General features: G+C 35.6%; 2 protein-coding genes across 2 annotated transcripts; one reads left to right on the top strand and one right to left on the bottom strand.

The window, feature by feature from the left end:
• Positions 1-253: 253 nt before the first annotated feature.
• On the bottom strand, positions 254-3,570 carry LOC121418964 (putative peptidyl-tRNA hydrolase PTRHD1). Its single transcript, XM_041613210.1, has 3 exons — positions 3,452-3,570; positions 1,514-1,615; positions 254-810 (listed from the first exon to the last, which is right to left on the bottom strand). The coding sequence occupies exons 1-3, from the start codon at positions 3,536-3,538 to the stop codon at positions 640-642; spliced, it is 360 nt and encodes a 119-aa protein (XP_041469144.1). The 5' UTR covers positions 3,539-3,570; the 3' UTR covers positions 254-639.
• Positions 3,571-3,792: 222 nt separating this feature from the next.
• On the top strand, positions 3,793-11,681 carry LOC121418956 (centromere protein O-like). The gene is made up of 6 exons (XM_041613197.1): positions 3,793-3,884; positions 6,701-6,870; positions 8,248-8,410; positions 9,012-9,280; positions 10,106-10,268; positions 11,433-11,681. Exons 1-6 carry the CDS (start codon positions 3,854-3,856, stop codon positions 11,522-11,524), a joined length of 888 nt encoding a protein of 295 aa, XP_041469131.1. The 5' UTR covers positions 3,793-3,853; the 3' UTR covers positions 11,525-11,681.
• Positions 11,682-20,160: the final 8,479 nt, after the last annotated feature.

Raw genomic sequence — 20,160 nt, 5'->3', positions numbered from 1 at the left:
TTCAGTAAAAAAATATAAGTTTTCAAAATTTAGGGGGGCAACTGCCCCCACCCCCGCTGCGTACAGCCATGAAGATTCTGACTTGTAATGATAAAGGTTCATTTCAAGCTTGTGTAAGCTGTATACCATATCTGACCCTTACATATTGATAAAAAAAAATTATCACTTTTTAGAGAACAGATAAATCTGATCATCACCTAGGTGAATTCAATTTGCTATTTGTTAACAGTTGTTTGTGGTTCCAATAGAACCAATATTAAAATACCCATGTCCATATACATGATTTTTGCTGATGACTTCCATTACGTAACAAATAGGATTAGACCATGTGGGATGAGACTATTACTTTTCTGATTTGGTATTGACGCGATAATCCTGAGATTAGAGCTTAGGAATAATTAATGATTTTTTAGGAGAAAACTTGTCTGTAAACTATGATCATGATGCTAATAAGTAAACCCACTTGAAACAGGAAAAGCAAGAAAGGTGGTTTTAATTAATGTTAGTTCATGATACTGGAATTGATCAAGTAGGCATGACATCCCTCACATGTTGCAAACAGTCCCTCCTCTGCCATCAGTTTAAATGAAAAGACAAGGTCCTTTTCCAGCTCTTCAAAAAAACTTGAGCCAATTAATATCATTTAAAGAGTTTGAATTTCTTGAAGAACTTCTGGACCTCCTCTTTTGGATAGGGTTTCACTGCTAGACAGGTGGCATAATCCTCAGGTTGTTCAATCCACAGTTTATGATCAATGTTATTCTCTTTTAATTTCTCTGATAATGTTCTGACATCTGCTTCATTCTTTGCCTGGAAGAAAAGAAAACACAGTACTTGACCAATAAAGAATCAAAAATTAATAACTGGGTCAATTCCCCACAACATTGTGGATTAACATTTGGAGGGATTGGGATAATCATGTTAAGGCTAAAAACACACACCTAAAGTCAGGCTAACTAAAGTTCATAATCAATCTCTGATTTTATGGGAAATATTCAACATTACAAACTTTCAGTTTAATTAGCCTATTTGGAGGGTGGAAGCAGCTTTCTCTCCAGCAGATGGATGGAGAAGTGTTTTCAAACATGAAAACCTTTTTGCTTATCAGCACCATTTCATCTCTGAATAATCTTTCTCATTCATTTTTATCAAATTTCTCATTGGAACTTGTAGTGTACTACATCCCAACGCTTGTAAAAAAAATAAAGTCTCATCTTTACTCAAGATCAATGATTCAAAGAGATGCAAAGAGGCCAAAAATCAAGGAAAGTATTAAATTCAATAGTGAATTGTGATCAACCAAGTAAGTATGCAGAAATGTTGCAACATGTATTTTTTAACTGTGTAGTATTTCATTACTTTTGTCGCTCTTTTTCTTGTTTAAAATGGAACTTGTGCCCATTCATTGACACATCCTCACATACTTTAACTATGAACAGTATTACAACTGCCACTGTAATCAGTAATTTGATTGTGGGCACCAATGATCAGAGGAAACCCAAAACCAACTCACCTCAAGAACAACTTTGTGCATGTTGTCCAGATCCGATGTGTATTTCATTACATTTTCATCCTCCTTGAAAAGATGTATCACAGCAGTACAAGCATGGCATGCCTATATTCAAATGAGAAACATAAGTTGAAAATCTGGGAAGTTTTGGACTTTTCAAATCCTATAAGTAGACCTAAATTGAAATGAAATCATAAAGCTCATCAAAATACTGAAGTATTTAACAAATAATTAAGTTATGAAAGTAAAGATTTTGAGGGTTGGGAGAAGAGACCAAACTACACCGTCTAAAAAGACAAGCAGCAAAAGGAGGAATAGATTCTATAATGTGGAAGACTTGAGAGATGATCATTTTAAAATGCTTGGGTAATTCGGGCAATTACTATTCTTGTAATTTTGTGGAATTTCAACAAAGGTTTTGTGAAAATCAGGTATAAAAATCTTGGTCCTATGTAAGTGCAATTACAATTACTATGTTACAGGTAAATCTATGTTCAGTTCACAATGACAATCAATATCAAAATCAACCCTCAGTTAACTAAAATACAAAGTATCAACTATCAGTATCAGTACTATCGTGCACCCTTGTACTACTACTACTAGTAGCAGTAGTTTTTTAGTCTAGATCATTGTAATGAATTGAATATCAAGATTGGACATGGTCGACTTCATTTGGCTGGGCATGGCTAGGGATAGACCAAAAGCTTCGGTCTCTGTTTTGTTGGTTGTTCAGCTGAACTTCGTTGGCTTCACTCACCAAATACAGAGACCGAAGTTCTAGCGCGATCTGTACAGGGGACTCAATGGCCATATGTTTATGTACTTAAGATCGGATAAAACGGGGAAGTGAATTTGTGCGACAGCCGAGGTAAGTCACTGTTTTTGTTCCTTTTAACTTCATTTTTCTCTGTTTTTTGGCAATTAATGCCAAGAGGGAATATAAATTTGCATTTTGGTCATGTTAGTTTTCAAAATTTTTATTCATTAAAGACAAAAATTGAAAAGCCCCGACGGGGGGATTTTGCATTGCAAGTCCCCTAATGGTGGCTGCACGATAGCGAGCCGTCTGTGTACGAGGAGAAATTTTTAAAAAATGTTAGAAAACTCCTCGAAACAGACGGCTGCCAGCTGTCTAGGCTAGGGAAAGCTGGGAGACATTAACCTAACCCAATATAAATATTCCTTCAAAAATTGCCCCTTGATGCGGTCTAGTAAAGTAAGATGAGGTTGAGATGCTAGACGAGATCCATTATTTCGTTTCTCCACTCATTCAATGAACAAGGTTATGATATAACCTTGTTCTCAGTTATATCTCCATGTGTGGCAAAATAAGGGTGGCAATGTTTGGCTAATTTTCTCTTTTTGTTTGGGGCAAATGATTGATGTTTTTTTTTTTACACTGAGAGTTTCCATTTATTCATACAACTTGGCTCTTTAATATTTAAATTTGATACTCTAAATCATTTTTTTTCTTAATTAAAAATAGAGATCAAAAAATGAAAATTTTCTTGCCATATTAATTTCCACCAATAGAGGGCGTACACTAAAATATGCCCAAAATTCAAGTTTTTGAGGGCTCTGGTGAATACAAAAATTATTCCCAAGTTACTAATTAAAACATAAATTGCAACTGTACGGAAATTAGTAATTTTGGTCACAAAAGTGATGTTTTAATGACTTTTTAAAGTGTGTGGTCTGGACAACATTGGCATACCATAGTCCTACCTGTAGATTCCCCACAGGCAGGGTGGTAGCAGTGAACAAGTGCGTTTCTCCTATTTTCGTGACTCCTATTTTCGTGACACGAATTTAAACACGTGGGACCAGCCTCACCTCAAAAATAAAGGAAGTCTTACAGGAAATGATCTACTTCTCAAACAAAATCTTCAATAAATCAATCAAATAGTATTCCGGAGAGTAGAGTTATCTCATCGAAATTACCTGTGCTATGACAGCACCTGTTGGCCATTTCAAGGCATGTAAAAGATCGCCTCTTACAACAACATACTGCACCATGGAGGCTGCCATTTTTATTTTTCATGAAGCTTGTTCAAGATTTCTTATTTTAATGATGATCAAAATATAAAAAAAGATCATATTATCAGCATAAAATATATTGTTAAAATACTCATTTTATTAATTTTTACTTAATTTTTACTTTAAAAAGGTGAAAAAATATTTTGATTTTTTTAAACAAAAGTTTGACAGAATTTAAATTAATGTGCGCGATCGATCGGCGGTAGAATTTAATTTGGCTCGACTGGATTCAAACAATATTTTCCAAGATCTACGGTGTTAAATTCAGTCTTTTTACAGGGTCCAAGTTAGATTAATAAACTGGGCATGGAGGTCTTAACAGATGGATTATCCAGAGGTGAGTACAGTTATTACTTTGCTCGTTATAAATCAGATTTAGGCTTGCCGAGGCGAGGACTGGCATGACTGGGGGACTCGGCCCACTGATCTTTATATTTATAGAGATCAGTGACTCGGCCTGGCTAGTCAGCGAATTCCGTGTCGCCAGCCGGCCAGGGCCGGGCCGGGCGGCCGGCGGCGGCACTCATTCAATGAGCTGGATAAGATAGAGAGCTCCACAGCAGCTGCGCGGCGATCATAATGCTTTTCTGATCGTTGGCATGTCAAAGCCGGTGGCATCACACTGATTGACTGAATCACCATGTTCACACTGATGTGATGAATATAATGGCCCTGCCCCTGGGTGAAAAAAGGAATGAAGGAGAGAAAATGGAATGAAAAAAAAGAGATTGAGATCTAGATCTAAAAATGGGAGAAGGAAAGAAAAATGAAGGAAAAAGGAAAGAAAAAAGAAACTAAAAGTGAGGATGAAAAGCCTACTGTCTGGTGATGGCTTGCAACTGAAGAAAGAAAAACAGGAAGGGACTCGATCAAGGGAGAAAGAAAGGAAATCTTATTAACAAAGGGAAAAGAACAGAAGGAAAAATGAAAATAAACAATGAAAGAAATGAAGGGAATAGAGCTAGAGTAGAGAATGAAAGAAAAGAATGTGAGAAGGAAGGAAAGAAAGAATGAAAAGGAGAGGAAGGAAGCTAAGGAAACAAAGAATGGAGGAAAATCAGGAAATATAGAAAACAAAGGAAAGTAAGAAAAAGAATGAGGAAGATCGAAAGAATTAAGAAAATAAACGAACCCAGAGAGAAAGGAAGATTGAAAATATGCATAGATGGGAATGGGACAAAAGGCATGCAGGAAGGCCAAGGTTAGTAGAAAGGGCAAAGAATTAAAGGTCAAGTCCTTGAAGTCCACCCAGAAAAATGTTGCTTTGAATAAAAAGAGAAAAATCAAACTATCATAATGCTGAAAATTTCATCAAAATCGGATGTAAAATAAAAAAAAAATAAGAAAATTATGACATTTTTAAGTTTGGCTTATTTTCACCAAACAGTGATATACACAACTCAGTGACATGCAAATACGAGACGATCCATTATGTCCCTCACTATTTCTTTTGTTTTTGTGAATTATAAAATATTTCATTTTTTACAGATTTGACAATAAAAACCAACTAGAATGAACCAATATACTATATATAGTACATTGCTAGTTGAATTCCACATGTTCAGGGAGGAATTAATCAGTGTTTCACTTGACAATGAAGAAAAAATCAGAATATCTCATATTTCATTTAATAAAATGCAAGAGATATAGTGAGTGGATGACGTCATCAGTCTCCTCATTTGCATACCAACCAGCCTGTGTATATAATTGTTTTTTGAAATCAAACAAAGCATTTAAATAACATAACTTTATTATTTTGAATCTGATTTTAATGAAATTTCCAGTTTTATATTTTTTGGGGATTTTTCTCTTTTTATTCAAATCAACTTTTGGTTGGGGTGGACTTGTACTTAAAAAATGATGGGGAAAAAGAATTAAAGAATAAAAAAAGAAAGTAAGAATGAAAGACGAAGAAAGCTCAATTTCAAAAATAAAATCAAAGATTTTTTTTCATCCTACTAAAATTATGAGCGATATTTGTTGGGTTTTTTTAAATATATATTGCAAGAAAAATGAAATGTTTTAGAAATGAGTAAAATATTAAAGTGAAACATTAAAATAAAAAAATAGAAGAATCATCGTGGCATATATGCAATTTTCTTCCCACAAGTCTGCACTGATCACAACAACTTAACAAGAGTACAAGACTCAAAACAAAGGCTGAAACAACTACATGTAGTTTCGAAAACTCAATAACTTGCTCCTCCAATACCAATCACATCACTAATCATCCAATGAGTAATCTGAGAATCTATATAATTGTTGAAATATCATGATTTTGTGATAATTTTGGTGGAAAAATATTTTTCATGTGAGATTGTTCACTCACTCTGAGTTTGATCGAGGATGTGCAGGTGCAGCAGCATTGAGAACCAATCTATAGGCTCCTGCTTGCCATCAGTGCCACGCAGGCGGGAGGCCACTTGGCCACCAGCTACATGTATGTGTACAGACTTTGTGCATTTGTATGTACATGTAGATCAAATAAAATAGTGCAAACTGGCTTGCAATTTGAATTGAGGAAGTTGTTAACTTTTGGGGGAGGGGGGGGGGGGGATTTCTCTCTCTCTCTTCTGTATTTTTGTAGGGAAATATGGGAAAACCTTGTAAAATTTCATTTCACAGTGAGAGTTTTGCTTGCCTGATTTGGGCAAGTAGTTTTTGTTTTTACTTCACACCACTTGCTTGACTCTAATAAATAAGTGATAAAGGGTATTAGAATTAACAAGTTTACATAAAAAACATGAAAGAAAGGATGAAGGTGAGAAATAATAAAATAAAAGATGTAAGAAAAACACACACACACCCACACAACGAGAAATGTGTGGGGAGGATGTACATGTAGGCTGACTCTGCAACATATCCAGTGAGACAAAAGGCATGAAAAATAGATCTTTTAAAAGGACATTATTCAGTCTTCAATACAGACTCTAAAAAAATAAAATGAAAGAGTATCTATAGATATATAGTGTAACTTAATCTACAACAAATCAAAATTAAGAAGATATATTCCTTAAGTTCATGCCAAAAAGTAATTATGGTATTTTATACATCTACATGCAATCAGGGCAAGCTATGAGAATTTAATCCAAATATCCACACCCAAAATTAAAAAATAAGAGCAATTCCATGTTTCTTTCTCGCCAATTCCAGGAACTTTGCAGCATCTACAGAAGTTGGAGCAGCAAGCCCAGGACCTGAGACATGGATCCAGGAGTAGGGCCAAGCAGGAGAGGATGTTGAGAGCCCTTCAGAAAGCTGTGCACCAGCTCCAGGAGAGGAGGGACTTCCTTAAGGTTCAGGTTGCAAACTCACCAATTAAGGTACCAATATACCCAGGCCTACATGTAATTATAAGAGGCAGGGAAGGATTTTCAAGCCAGACTGGATTTTTCATTCCAATCATAATTGCATGCTATGGCCAAGTCAAAATGCTGTTAAAATTACCATTCAAAGCATACTGGTACCTGTTTGTCCATATGGAAAAAAAAACTGTCCTGAAATTTGATTAAATTTCACATTTTTACATCCATGAAATGTTCATCTGTTTTCCATATTTTTTTAAAAGAGAAAGAAAATGAAGAATATTCTTGTTTATTGATAACCGCCCAGTGTTTGTTTTTAGCATTTAAATCTTTTAAAATCAAGAAGTTGTAGAACCTGTTCACTTTTTTCCAGTCAGGGAAAAAAATCAGGGAATTTCATAAATCATACATCAAATCAGGGAAAAATGCCTCAAATGAGAGAAAAAAATAAGGGAATTTTTATCAGCCCAAAAGTCGAAAGCATGGTAGTCAATCATTTCGAATCTGTTATATTTTGTTGCTTATCAAAACAACATCCATTGAATGACTGGTTATGGTGGTACATGTAGTTAGTTTTGCATTATTGTTTTTATACTGGAAATACATGTTATTCACTGCAAAAACTTAGAAAACGTGCAAAACTGGGAATGGGTTTGAATAATCATCAGGAAAAAATCAGGGAATTATGTTTTCATGAAAAGCTGGGAACCCTGATAAAGGAAATCTGTCTCCAGTGGTCATTTTTTTTTCTGTTTCCCTTGGGGGTGGCAAAAATAGACAAGTTTGACTGTATGTGAATTTGCTGAGTATACAGGCAAGGTAGAAGGATATTGCAGAAGAAATTTTAAAAGAGCCAAGATGAACCACCACTCGTGTTTACATTGGTTCCCTGGATAGCAAGCAATCAGTTTGCTCAAATAGCTTGCCTCTCAGTTTATGCACTGGTACATGTAAATCAACAGACTTCAAATGCAATTAATTTTTTGTTTCAATTATTTTATTATTACAGGTATTCATTTTCTATTGAAAAAATTTGTTTTCATTACCACAATTACCAGTATTATGTTAATATTTTGGGATGAGTTACATGTTAGATTTTTTAATAATTTAAGCCATGCTAATGGGATAGTTGAAGGAGTGTTGATAAACTTGATGTATAGAATTTTCTAAAAATATCTAACACTCTTGTTTGTCATCAGACATTTTGATTTAATAATTCCTTTGAAAATCATTACAAATTTTGTGCATATTTACTGGATTAAAAAAATTACAATACTTTATTTCATTGAACGATCAGTCATGGAAATCTCAATCAAACTTTTAGCAATGATGATGGGTATGGATCGTAGTTTCATTGCAAGAGGTTGATTTTGCCTCTTTTCTCTCCTTGTACAGGTGCTGGGCCCTGTATTGCAGAGCACAGATTCCGGTGATGAAGCCTTGATGAAGGCTGTCAAGGAAACATTCAAGACAACAGACAAAAAGACTTTTAAGGATGCTGTGACTGAAGCCACAAAACTAAAACAGAGAGAGTTGTCTGTATCATATAGACTAACAGGTAAAAGAGAATTTAAAATGTTTTGTCTATTTTTATACACTTCTGTTAAGGTGGGGTGGTACTATTTTCATGAATGAATTTTACATCAAAATAACCACAAATGATTTTCACTTCCCGATATAAGTACATGTATGTAAATACATGCTAAGTGAATGGAAATGCATTGAAATTACATTTTAAAAAAGCACCCTGTAATCCCTGTTTAGAAGCAAAGTTGTGAAATACAGGTAGCCGTCCGTGGACTTCTATTGGGTTGCCACTTGGAGATAGAGAAGGATGAAAAAACATCATCATCCGAAAGACATGACCCAGGGCTAGAACCTCTCCATCAATTTGTAACTTCCCCTTTTTAGCTTGGATTACAGTTGCATGCCACAATGCCTTGTTGTGAAGTTGAATTTGTGCTAGCTAGGCTTGTCCATTAACTCACAAGTAGGATACATTTTCAGTCAGGGTCTGTACCTGCAGACTAGCTACAATACACGTTTACAATTCCAATTTTTTCTTGCATTCTAAAAATTCAGGCCATGATGTTTCCTCAGACCACGAGTTTACATCTGAATTGTGATTAATATGTCTGTTTAATATTTGTTCCCTCCAGGCTGCACTGTCCACAAAACAGATGGAAATAGGGTGCGGGTAAGATGGGACACCTTCGACCATGGGCAGTACTTTCAACCATACTACGCAGTCATATCCATCAACGCTTCAAAGAATCTCCACCTTGCCAAGCATAACCTACCGTACTTTCTACCCATCAAGGATTTGGAGAAGGACCATCTCAACACAGATATGCAGGCCTTCATACAGGTGGTCAGCGACAGCCTAAATGCATTTGTTTCAAGAAGACACCAAGTAGAAGAAGCAAAAGTGAGTGCTTGTACCGGTTTATAGAGCAATAGCCAAACTTGTCTAAAATAGGGGTCCCATCACAGAACACTTTATTAACCAACTCTTTTGTGTTGCCTGAAGTGTCTAGTTGATGACCTCTTATGTTCCGGGTCCATGGGGTTCAAAATTTTACTTTTTTTGGCCGCCATCTTGAAATTTTCATTTAAAACAATAATTTTCATACTCAGTGAGTAGGTTGAACAAACACTTATGAAATCTTTATTTTCACAAGTGTCCATGGAATTGGAAAGCATGAGTTCATTTTTGCTGGTATTTCCTTGCAACATGAGGGGGTGGGGGGCAACATGTTCAAATGAATGAGCCTTAGTTTTTGCTTTAGATATGACCCCTCTCACAAGCCCGGCTTCTCTCTGGGTCCTAAAAACATTCATGTTATCATTAATAATAGCAATAGTTGCATTATAGCACTTCATACATTGGTTTCTAAGTGCTTAACTTTGTAATTATTATTACCCCGTTCATAGGATCCATTCACTGTTCCACTCATTATGTGCACTATCTCCACTCCCTTGGAGTATCCTGGCCAGGCAACCGTTTATCGTTGCACACATGCCAATCTAATCGCATTGACTTCCACATCCTACAGCGGGTACCGGTACTCGTTTAACACCTGGTTGGAGGGTGACAAACATGGATAAGTGCCTTGCCAAAGGTTGGATTTGAACCCTCGACCCTTGATTTAAGAGTCATGTGACTGAAATGTCTGTTTTAACAGTGATACATGTGCATGAAATCCATTTGCTTTTGAATAACTCCATTCATTCAATTTGTGTTATTTTTCAGGAGAATTGCAAGAAATTGATCCCAGGAGAGGTGACTTCAAGCAATGCCTTTAACAACATCGGAATGACCTTATCAAACTCCGGACAGGCAATTTGCGATGTTCAGCTTATCTATGATGACCTCAAAGGAAATAGACCCACCAGTGTAACCGTTCATTCAAATGGTGAGTTTCAAGCCGACTGTTATCACCTTTCATTGGACATAGGCTCTGTGAAAAGCAATGGAAATCCCCATTACATACATACATTTATGATCAGCCACCACCAAAGCAACAATAGGTTGCCATAGTAGGTTCTCTGTAAATAGCCTAAGTAGTTAATTGGTTTTTAAAAGTAAAAATTAAATGAGATATGTATAAATAAATGTATGTGAAAAGGCAATTCTTCTTTTTATACGCCCGTCCTATGGGACGTATTATTGTATCATGCTCGGTGTCCGTCCGTTATCTTTTGCTTGTAAACACGATAACTCTTGTCTATAATTGAATAAAAGATGGGATACAAAAGTTTCTTTGACCTCATTTGTTTTTCCCTACTTCTTTAAGTTTCATAGACCTTGCATCATGCTTCAGTGATCCCTGTCCTTCAGACTTTGTTTTCTCCCTCACTATTCTTTGGATCTCTCATTGAATTCCGTCTATTTTCAATTAACTACTTATGTAGGTTATATTTTTATCAATTTTGACAAGTTATATATCATTGCTAGAGGGTATTCATTTGTCTCGCAATCTACTATGGTCAACAAGGAAATTCGTGATCACTCTCGCAAAAAGTCCGTGTCACTTGATAAAGAGTTGCAGCGGCACTCGAAAGCTCGTGAACTTGTAAGCTAGTGAACACTTTTTGCGAGAGTGATCACGAATTTCCTAGAAAGCCAGTGAACACTTTTTGCGAGAGTGATCACGAATTTCCTTGTTGACCATAGTAGATTGCGAGACAAATGAATACCCTCTAGCGATTATTTCAATCCGCAATAATGAACCTATTTAGTAAGTTATATATCATTTTATAGCTTTTGGTGTGCTTCTTCAAGAAGAAAAAAAATCACTTTGTGTGACTTACTGGTGTGGGGTGGCAGGTCACAAAATGTGAGGTTGTTACTACTATGTACCATCAAAGTGGATCACAAGCATTCCCTTGCTGGATTCAGAAAATTTCGTGCCAGGAATCTGGAGATAATGATTTGATCTGGAGAGGAGAATAATGTACATGAAAATTTTTATCACACTTATTGCTTGTAAGACTCAACTCGACTTAGTGCAATCCTGGGAAATAATCAAATCCATTATTCACATTTCTGTTATTTGCTTATGTTTCTCCCCATGCAGGAGAACTATCCAAAGCAAAAATCAGGAGCATCAAAGAACTCTTCGCTGAACACCGGATTGCAGACGCCATACTGCAGGCCCCGTTTTCATGAGAACATTTCCCAAATGCCAGATGCAAATAAAGTTCCGGTCACAAACTATGGGGGAGTAGGCTTTGTCATCACAAAGAGAAGTTGTCAGTTTGTGTTTGTGATGGCGCTGGTTGAAATGATAACATGGCTTGCACTATGCTCATCCCATTGCATGCCTAGAATCCTGATAATGTGCAAATGCTGAAGGATTGAACACTGTAAATTCAAGAGCCTTATCAGTAATAAAATCCTATCGGGTGATTTAGCTGGAAGACAAGTATGGTTATTGATTTTTCTTTCTCGCCTTCATGCCAGAGACGAGACATAAGCTCTACTCTTTCTGACAGCGAGGAAGTCAATGCTGAAATGTTAACCAATGCCAACTTTTTGAACTGTCATCATAAAGAAAGTATGTACATATTCATGAAACTTGGACATAAGGGTAATTGCACAAACATGTACGTTAGATATCCCCCTGCACATATCCGTTTTCCATCTCACAGATGCCAAACCTGTTCTTAGATATCATCAATTAATTTGTATGAGCACACCTGATCTTGATGTGCATTATTTTTGTATTAAATATATATTTGTTTAATCATGGATAGATGCATCTTATTTAGTATGCTATGATTTGGTTTTACTTGGTAAACTTTGATATTTGACAAGGGGGTGTGTTTTACAAAGATTTAAAAGAGTTGGACTCAAATTTCAGCTGCATACGGTACGTAACGCATCACTGCATTGTTCAAATCATACACAACACCATACCCATCAATCATATTACATGTTAAATAACATGTGTGTGTTGGCTTTTAAGCACAACTCTAAAGTCACACTACTTAATTCCTTGTGAAACACCTATCTGGAAGCTGACACCTTCTTAATGTCACTGGAAATCTTTTTTTTCTTCTTCTGGGAATCAATTTCACCACTGAGTGCCAGAATATCTTCATATATAATTATTAATAGAGAATTATGTATTGATAACACATGATGAACATTATGCAGCTTCACGCATGCAATCCTTGCTGTAGCAAGTTTAAAACTTTATGGCCTCTTAATCATCAAGGGCTCAGTTATTGATGGTAATTAGGTCCATTGTTCTTTATATTTGTATAAAATGTAAAGTAAGCATATAAATATCGGATATATCCTGCCATGTGCATAAAATATAAATATCCTGCATTGCAATGGTCCTTGTGTATTTCTGAAGATTTTTGGTGTGAATTTTATGAAAAAAAGGGAACTTGATATATTTGTAATTTTCAAGTGTTGTTGTTAATTTTCTAATCTATATTTGCTTATTTATGATCAATGTATCATGATAATATTACAATTAAAATGAACATACATCATTTGTAGCAAACGATATTATGGTTATCACCTTTGCTATTTTCATCATGCTGTAGCCATTTTTCGTCGCATTGATATGTGTCATTCACGGGCAGTGGCGTAAAAAGCCTTCCAATTACATATCATTATACAGGTAGAGAGCATGAATGATCGAAGAACCGCGACAGTGGGATAATTATAACACATAAAAAAGACACTCAAAATAATATTGTGCCAATCTCTGCAGAAGAAGGAGAAGAAAGAAAGAAAGAATACACACACACACCCATATATATAATGGAAATTACAATTTCAGAATATTTGAGTGAAAAACCTTAAAATTCATAATATAATTATTGATTTTGTCCCTTCTTCATGAAAACTAATTTCAAGTTGTTGCTTTGTCAGACAAAGCTTCTTCATGTAACTAGTGTAATGTAACAATTTCAACATCTAGACCAACAATAGGAAGGGTAGGGGAATTCAGAAGTACTGTTATGTCCATGTTAAACCTTTTGTTCAGCTCTTACCCCTCTGGAATTTTCATGCAAAAGGGACTAAATCCAAAAATATATAGAAAGAAAATTAATATAAAATGAAAGACATTTGCAGGATTTGTGACAAGTCCACCCCAACAAAGAGTTGATTTTAATAACAAGGCAAAAGCAACTTTGTGTCTCGCCCACTTATCAAAATAACCAGAAATATCGTGATTTGCGAGGGCATGCAAGAGAATTATATCAAAACTTCATTGTGAAATGACTGGGATGGAATAACACTTGTCATAAGAGCCTTGCACGTAAACTTTATTGTTGACCTGAAAATGACCTTTGACCTTACCATGTGACCTCCGACTGCAGCATAACATGCAGGTCGCCTAAGTACATCTGCCATCCAAGTTTTGTTGAAAAGTAACTTACGGTTGCGGATTTAAGTGTCGTAAGAGTCTTGCTTGTAAACTTTAACGTTGACCTCAAAATGACCTTTGACCTAACCATGTGACCTCCGACCGCAGCAAAACATGCAGGTCCCCCAAGTCCATCTAACATCCAAGTTTGGTTGAAAAGTGACTTACGGTTGCAGAGTTAGGGGTCATAAGAGAGTCTTGCATGTAAACTTTAACATTGACCTGAGAATGACCTTTGACCTTATCATGTGACCTCCGACAGCAGCATAACATGCAGCTCCCCCAAGTCCATCTACCATCCAAGTTTGGTTGAAAAGCAACTTACGGTTGTGGAGTTTTGTGTCATTACAGGTTTGTGACGGACGGACGACATTTTGGATCCTAAAGTCTCCAACAAGCATAACACTGATAATTTCATCAAAATTGGATGTAAAATAAGAAAGCTATGATATTTGAAAGTTTCGCTTAATTTCACAAAACAGTGAAATGCACATTCTGGCTGGTATGCGTATGAGGAGACTATGACGTCATCCACACTATTTTGTATTTTATTATATGATATGTGAAATATTCTAATTTTATCCTCAATGTCAAGTGATACAACGATTAATTTCTCCCTGAACATGTGGAATTATCATCGTTTAATAGTATGGTTTGGTCAAGTTGGTCTTTATTGTCAAATCTATAAAAAATAAAATATTGTATAATTAAAACAATAAAAAGCAAAAGAAATAGTGAGTGATGGACATCATCGACTGACTCAACTATTTGTGCATATCACTGTTTTGTGAAAAATAAGCGAAACTTTGAAATGTCACAACTTTTTTATTTTGAATCCGATTATGATGAAATTTTCAGCACTATGCTACTTTGATTTTTCTCTATTTATTCAAGTCAGCATTTTCCTGGGGTGGACTTGACCTTTAACTGTCATTTTTATAACCTATAATGATAGAAAACTTCCTAAATGTAAAAAGATTTTGGTACAATGTAGAAAAAAAAATGATTTACGAAGATTGAGCAAAGGTTATTCAGTCCCTTTTGCATGAAGAGTGTTTTGGATTTAGACCTTTTGCATAAAAACATGAATTTCACACGAATTTTCAATAAAATAAACATCTTCAAACTTATTTGATGCACTTGGTGAATGTATATTTAAACATGCAAAAATGCCAAATGGTGAAAGATTGAGATATATAATATATATATACATATATATATATATATAAACCCCTCAAAGTTTGGAAATCTGAGTTTGGCCATTAATTTCTCCCACCTCCCAATATTACACAATGCATATTTGATATCATTCAAAAGATCATTTAATTCTCTTTAAAATGATACCATGCTTGTTATGATCATATGAAAAGCGCAGGACTCAAAAGTGTTGGATGGGGTCTGAATTAAAAAGCTGCAAAACGAGCAAAAAAGTTTGAAAATCTGAGTTTGGTCATTAATTTCTCCCAACTCCCAATTTTATACAATGCATATTTGACATCATTCAAAAGATCACTTAATTTTCTTTAAAATGATACCATATTTGTTATGATCATGCCATCACAAAAAGAGCAGGATTCAAAATTGTTGGATGAGGTCTGAATGGAAAAGCTGCAAAACGAGCAGAAATAGTCATGAAGGGTCAACACAGAACATGATTATTTTGTCTGTGTCAATAATTGTTGTGGTTTATGTAGTGATGGTTCTGTGAGATAACATGGTTGGAGTCGTTGTTTGAAATACCCATGCATGTTTGTTTGTTTCTTATGTGTTTGCTTGTGCAGAGGTGTGTTTGAGCGCATGTTTATGTTGATGTTTAGGTGCATGAAAACAAAAGAAATCGCTGGGATACTCACTCATCGCCAAGGAAAAAAGAACAGTGACTTCCAATATTTTGTCATTTTGCAACTTTTGAATTTTGACCTTGCCCCATACTTCAAAGCACTGCACCTCCATGTGAACCATACTCATATCATGTTGGGTATCATTTTAAAGGAAATCAAATGATCTATTCATTGATATCAATTACACACTGATATTTACTAAAACCGAGGAGGGATTATCGATCAAAATAAAAAGAAACCGCTGGAGAAACTCATCACCACGGAAAAAGAACAGTGACTTCCAATATTTTGTCATTTTGCAACTTTTAAATTTTGACCTTGCCCCACATTTCAAGGCACGGCACCTCCATGTTAGCCATACTCATATCATGTAGGATATCATTTTACAGAGAATTAAATGATATATTCATCGATATCAATCACACATTGATATTTACTAAAACCGAGGAGAGATTATCAATCAATATATATATATATATATATATATATATAACAAAAACGGAATATAACATTCAAATCATCTAGAACATGCAAGATATATGCTTAGTCTGAAGGAAAAAAATGCAGATATACAAAAATGAATTTATAGCGACGCAATTGAACTGAATGAGTATTAAAGGAACATACAACATACACCCTCCCATCCCAATTACCCCCCCCCACACGCACACACACACACATCCCATCCAAGCCCAGGAAGCGCGGCCTACTTCCCTCCCCTAAACCCCAGCCTTAACCCTAAATAGACTGGGCTATTTCGACGCCTAAGAAGACGGGGGGGGGGGGGGGTGATTCACGCCCCCCCCCCCCCCTTATGATCTCGGCCGTCGATCGCGCGATCGCGACGAAAATTGGCAAATGCGTTACTCATGGCATTATCTACAAAACTATAACATCAAATTCTGCAAAAAATCTCATGTCTCATTAATTATGCTAATTTATGCGTAAAATCATAAGTTTGCTCTAATTAATAAAATAATTTCCCAGAAATGCCAATTGTTGTTTCACATACTCTAGATAGGCATCTGATCGAATTGATTCTTAAAAAAATTCAAAATCACATTTATTTTCTTATGTATTCTATTATTTTCTAAATTTCTTATGTATTTCTTTGTTTTTCGACTTTTCGTTTTTTATTGTTTTTTCAATGGAAATTGTCGGGGACTTTATTTCTACCATAAAAAAGATAAAATTAATTGATTTTAAGCAGTAAAAGGAAAGATAATGATACATTTATGAATTTTGGCTAAGAACACTATTTGCATTGGATTTGTACACAAATTCACGTTTTTGAGTAATTTTGGGTCTGCATGCACTTACGAAATGTTGCGTAATTTTGGAACTGCGTACCCGGGGTCACAATTTTGGTCTCAAAAGTTGCGCGAGACTTGAAAGTAAAAAGTCAGCGAGCGACGCGGTCAGAAAATTGGATTTATCGCGAAAAATGTCGAGGGGGGGCTGAATCAGCCCCCCCCCCCCAGTCTTTTTAGGGTTAATCCCTCCCTTTCAAACTGCATTCTGTACCGCAACCATGGTCTAACTTGCGCACCTGAATCTTCACTCAAAATGCAAAAGAGCCACTCGATCCGGCCCACAATCACACCCCTCCCAGAGCGAGACAAAGGTACTAGTCATTCCAGAAACGGCGCGGGACCCATATCCACCGAGAGCGCACCTCAGCTCCCTCTGGAGCGAACAGCATATGTTTTTATATATCATTTTTTTTTCATTTTCACTCCAGAAGGAACCACAAGCCCCACAAGGCACCCCAAATACACACATCCCACCAAAAAATGACCACCCCGATCTATACAGTGCGTATCAAAAAAAAGTTTACACTTTGAAAACGCCCTGGGAATTCAAAAATATGCAACATGTGGGTAATTTTTTCACATATAATTATGGGTTTGGGTCTCATCTATCAAATGAAAGTAAAAGTTTTGACAGAATGTTACACTTGAGTGAGCACTGTCCATTTTTGTAAAGCTCGCAGAAATCTGTTTGCGCAGAAATGCTTGTTTTCACGCTGTGTCAAGGGGAAAGGGCGAAATCAAACTTACCCTGCGAAGCATTTCTCATAAATTTCCCTAGCACTTTCAGCCAATTGAAATAAAACAGATACATTCAAGCATTTTGTAACAATTTTGCTGCCCAAATTTGAAATTTTAACACTTAGTAAGCACAACCTCTACCCTTTTTGTGCCAGCTGGATCTGAGGACATACCTGAATCTGAACAAAAGTTTATATCAGCCATCTCCAGCACTTTTCACTAAGTTTTTATCATTTAAAGTGGCTTTACATTTCATTTTTCATTTAATACTTGTTTCTCCACACTTTTCCCAAGCTTGGCAATGATTAACAATATGAAAATCAAGCCTAAGCCATTTCATGTAAATCACAGCTCAGTGTAAAGCAAATATCGTCACGATGGACTCGGTGTGTGGGGGAGTGGGGTGGGGCGCAATGCAGTCTTCGAAGTGTTTTGGGCAAGGAAACAAGTTTAAAAAGGTAAAAGATATCTTCAAATCAATTTTAATAGCTAAATTCCACGTGTTCTCCATGATTAAGGTCTACTTTTATTCGCATAACTATTTCAAAGTTCTGCGCAAATCATTTTTCACCAACTTTCCAAAAGTAAGTGGTGCTCACTCAAGCGGAAATATTTTTCGACAGTTATATCGTCATTTGCTTAAATGGATCTGCACCAATGCTAAAATGTGGAAAAATCATTAGGATATTACAAATATATAATTTTACAGGATTTTTTCTAAGTGTAAACTTTTTTTTGATACGCACTGTAGTGCGATATAGGGACCAAACCATCTCCCTCGCATTTACAGTATTTAATAACTCTATGCTTGAACTTACTTTGCCCCAGCATCAGCGGCGTACCCATCAGGATTTTACAAGAGGGGGGGGGGGAATTTTTTGGAGGATATTTCGTCCGCGAAAAAATTGACATGCAAGCCCCCCCCCCCAAAAAAAAAGGATCTTGCATTTTTACATTACAAATTATTAATTTTGCTTCTCAAGAGGGGGGAGCACGTCTCCTTGATCTTTTGTGACTCGTCAGGGGGGCAGGGGGCGTCGACCCCCTCCATGAGTTGTGACTCGTCGGGGGCAGTCTGCCCCCCTTCTGAAATGGTTTGTTAATAGACCTCTCTGTTCAGCTAGTTTTCTTTCTTCTAGTTTATCTTCTTGTATTTTCTCCTTAATATGGTTAAGGGTCGGTTGATATCCTTTGTGCTTCTACTATTTTTCAAAAATAATATACTTTATTAGGATTATTATATGATTTAATAATTGGGCCTCTCCTCGAGTTGAACCTTCCAAGCCAACGTGAACTTCTTTTAATTTTGATCTATATTTGTGTTGAAGCATATGTTCCCTCATTCTTTCTGTGTAGTTTTTATCTTATCACATGAAAACTATATGATCATTATGTTCATTTTCAATTTCAACGTTTCTTCTTCTTTACAGCAGAATGAACATAAATCATCTGTTGTCATTTAAAATATTTTTTGTAGAGCAAAAATGTTTTATATTGAAATTCTCTGAGTCTACTGTTCAGAGTGGATTTTCGGTCTTAGAAAATATAAGAAATATCTTTTTATTATATTGTACTTTTCCTCAAGCTTTTTAAATGCTTTTGGTTTATCCTTTCTCAATCTTAAAAAAAGTATCATATGTTCTTTTTTATGTGATGTCTTGCAAGTCAAAAATCCTACCCTTTAAATGAAAATGCAATACAAATCACTATCTATATGATACTGACCCTCTTTTTTCAGCGAGTCCATCCATAGGTATGGAATGTTATTAAAAATTTCGGGTATCTCTTCTATTTCAAAACGATCTAAACCCATTTTTAAAAAGGTCGATATAGACTTTATCTTCCCATCTTAATCTACAATATGATGGAGTTTATAAATATTCTTTAAAAGGCAGCTTTTCATTATAATATGTTAATTTGTCCATTCAAACGGATGAACCTATTATTGAAAATAATCTCATTTCTTTTATTCCTTTCTTCTTCAAGTAAAACAATTTCTTATTAACCCATACATCAAACATTTCTGTATAAATTCTGGCAGTTCAAATTCTATCAAATTCATTGAGAGGTTACTAAAAAATAGCAATTCTCCCATACCGTTTGGTAATAGTGTCTGAAATATTTTTTCAATTTTGAATTCGTGTCTTAATGAATAACTGAAAATCTGTCATTTTTTAGACCAGCATTATCATAATAGACAATATGTCTTTACCACCCCATAAAAATCCAAAGATCAATGTATTAAGATCCTCTATGTCGCGACAAGGGTAAAAGAAGAAATGTATATCAATTTATATCGTACAAAATTGTTTTAATTAACCGGATTTTACACATTAATGTCCAATCCCTTTGCTTCCACCACATCAAAATTTTCTTTATTCTTAATTTGTAATTAATTCTTACCTGACTTTCTCGATCTATCTATTGAAAAATATATAGCTAAGATCTGTAACCATCTGCTCCACTTTACCAATACGCATGGGTGTCGATCGGTATTCTTGGTTGGGGGGGATGATTGACACA

Source organism: Lytechinus variegatus, chromosome 1 (genome assembly GCF_018143015.1).
Source record: "Lytechinus variegatus isolate NC3 chromosome 1, Lvar_3.0, whole genome shotgun sequence".
Classification (NCBI taxonomy): Eukaryota; Metazoa; Echinodermata; class Echinoidea; order Temnopleuroida; family Toxopneustidae; genus Lytechinus; species Lytechinus variegatus.
Note: the sequence above shows the minus strand (reverse complement) of the source record. Positions and strands in the feature narration are given on the sequence as shown.

Excerpts from the sequence above, each read along its gene's own strand:
- LOC121418964 (XM_041613210.1), bottom strand. The coding sequence starts at position 3,538 with ATGGCAGCCTCCATGGTGCAGTATGTTGTTGTAAGAGGCGATCTTTTA. Across the intron at positions 1,616-3,451 it reads CAGGTGCTGTCATAGCACAG|GCATGCCATGCTTGTACTGC; the intron begins GTAATTTCGATG and ends ATTTGAATATAG. Across the intron at positions 811-1,513 it reads TGCACAAAGTTGTTCTTGAG|GCAAAGAATGAAGCAGATGT; the intron begins GTGAGTTGGTTT and ends CTTTTCTTCCAG.
- LOC121418956 (XM_041613197.1), top strand. The coding sequence starts at position 3,854 with ATGGAGGTCTTAACAGATGGATTATCCAGAG. Across the intron at positions 6,871-8,247 it reads TTGCAAACTCACCAATTAAG|GTGCTGGGCCCTGTATTGCA; the intron begins GTACCAATATAC and ends CTCCTTGTACAG. Across the intron at positions 8,411-9,011 it reads TGTATCATATAGACTAACAG|GCTGCACTGTCCACAAAACA; the intron begins GTAAAAGAGAAT and ends TGTTCCCTCCAG.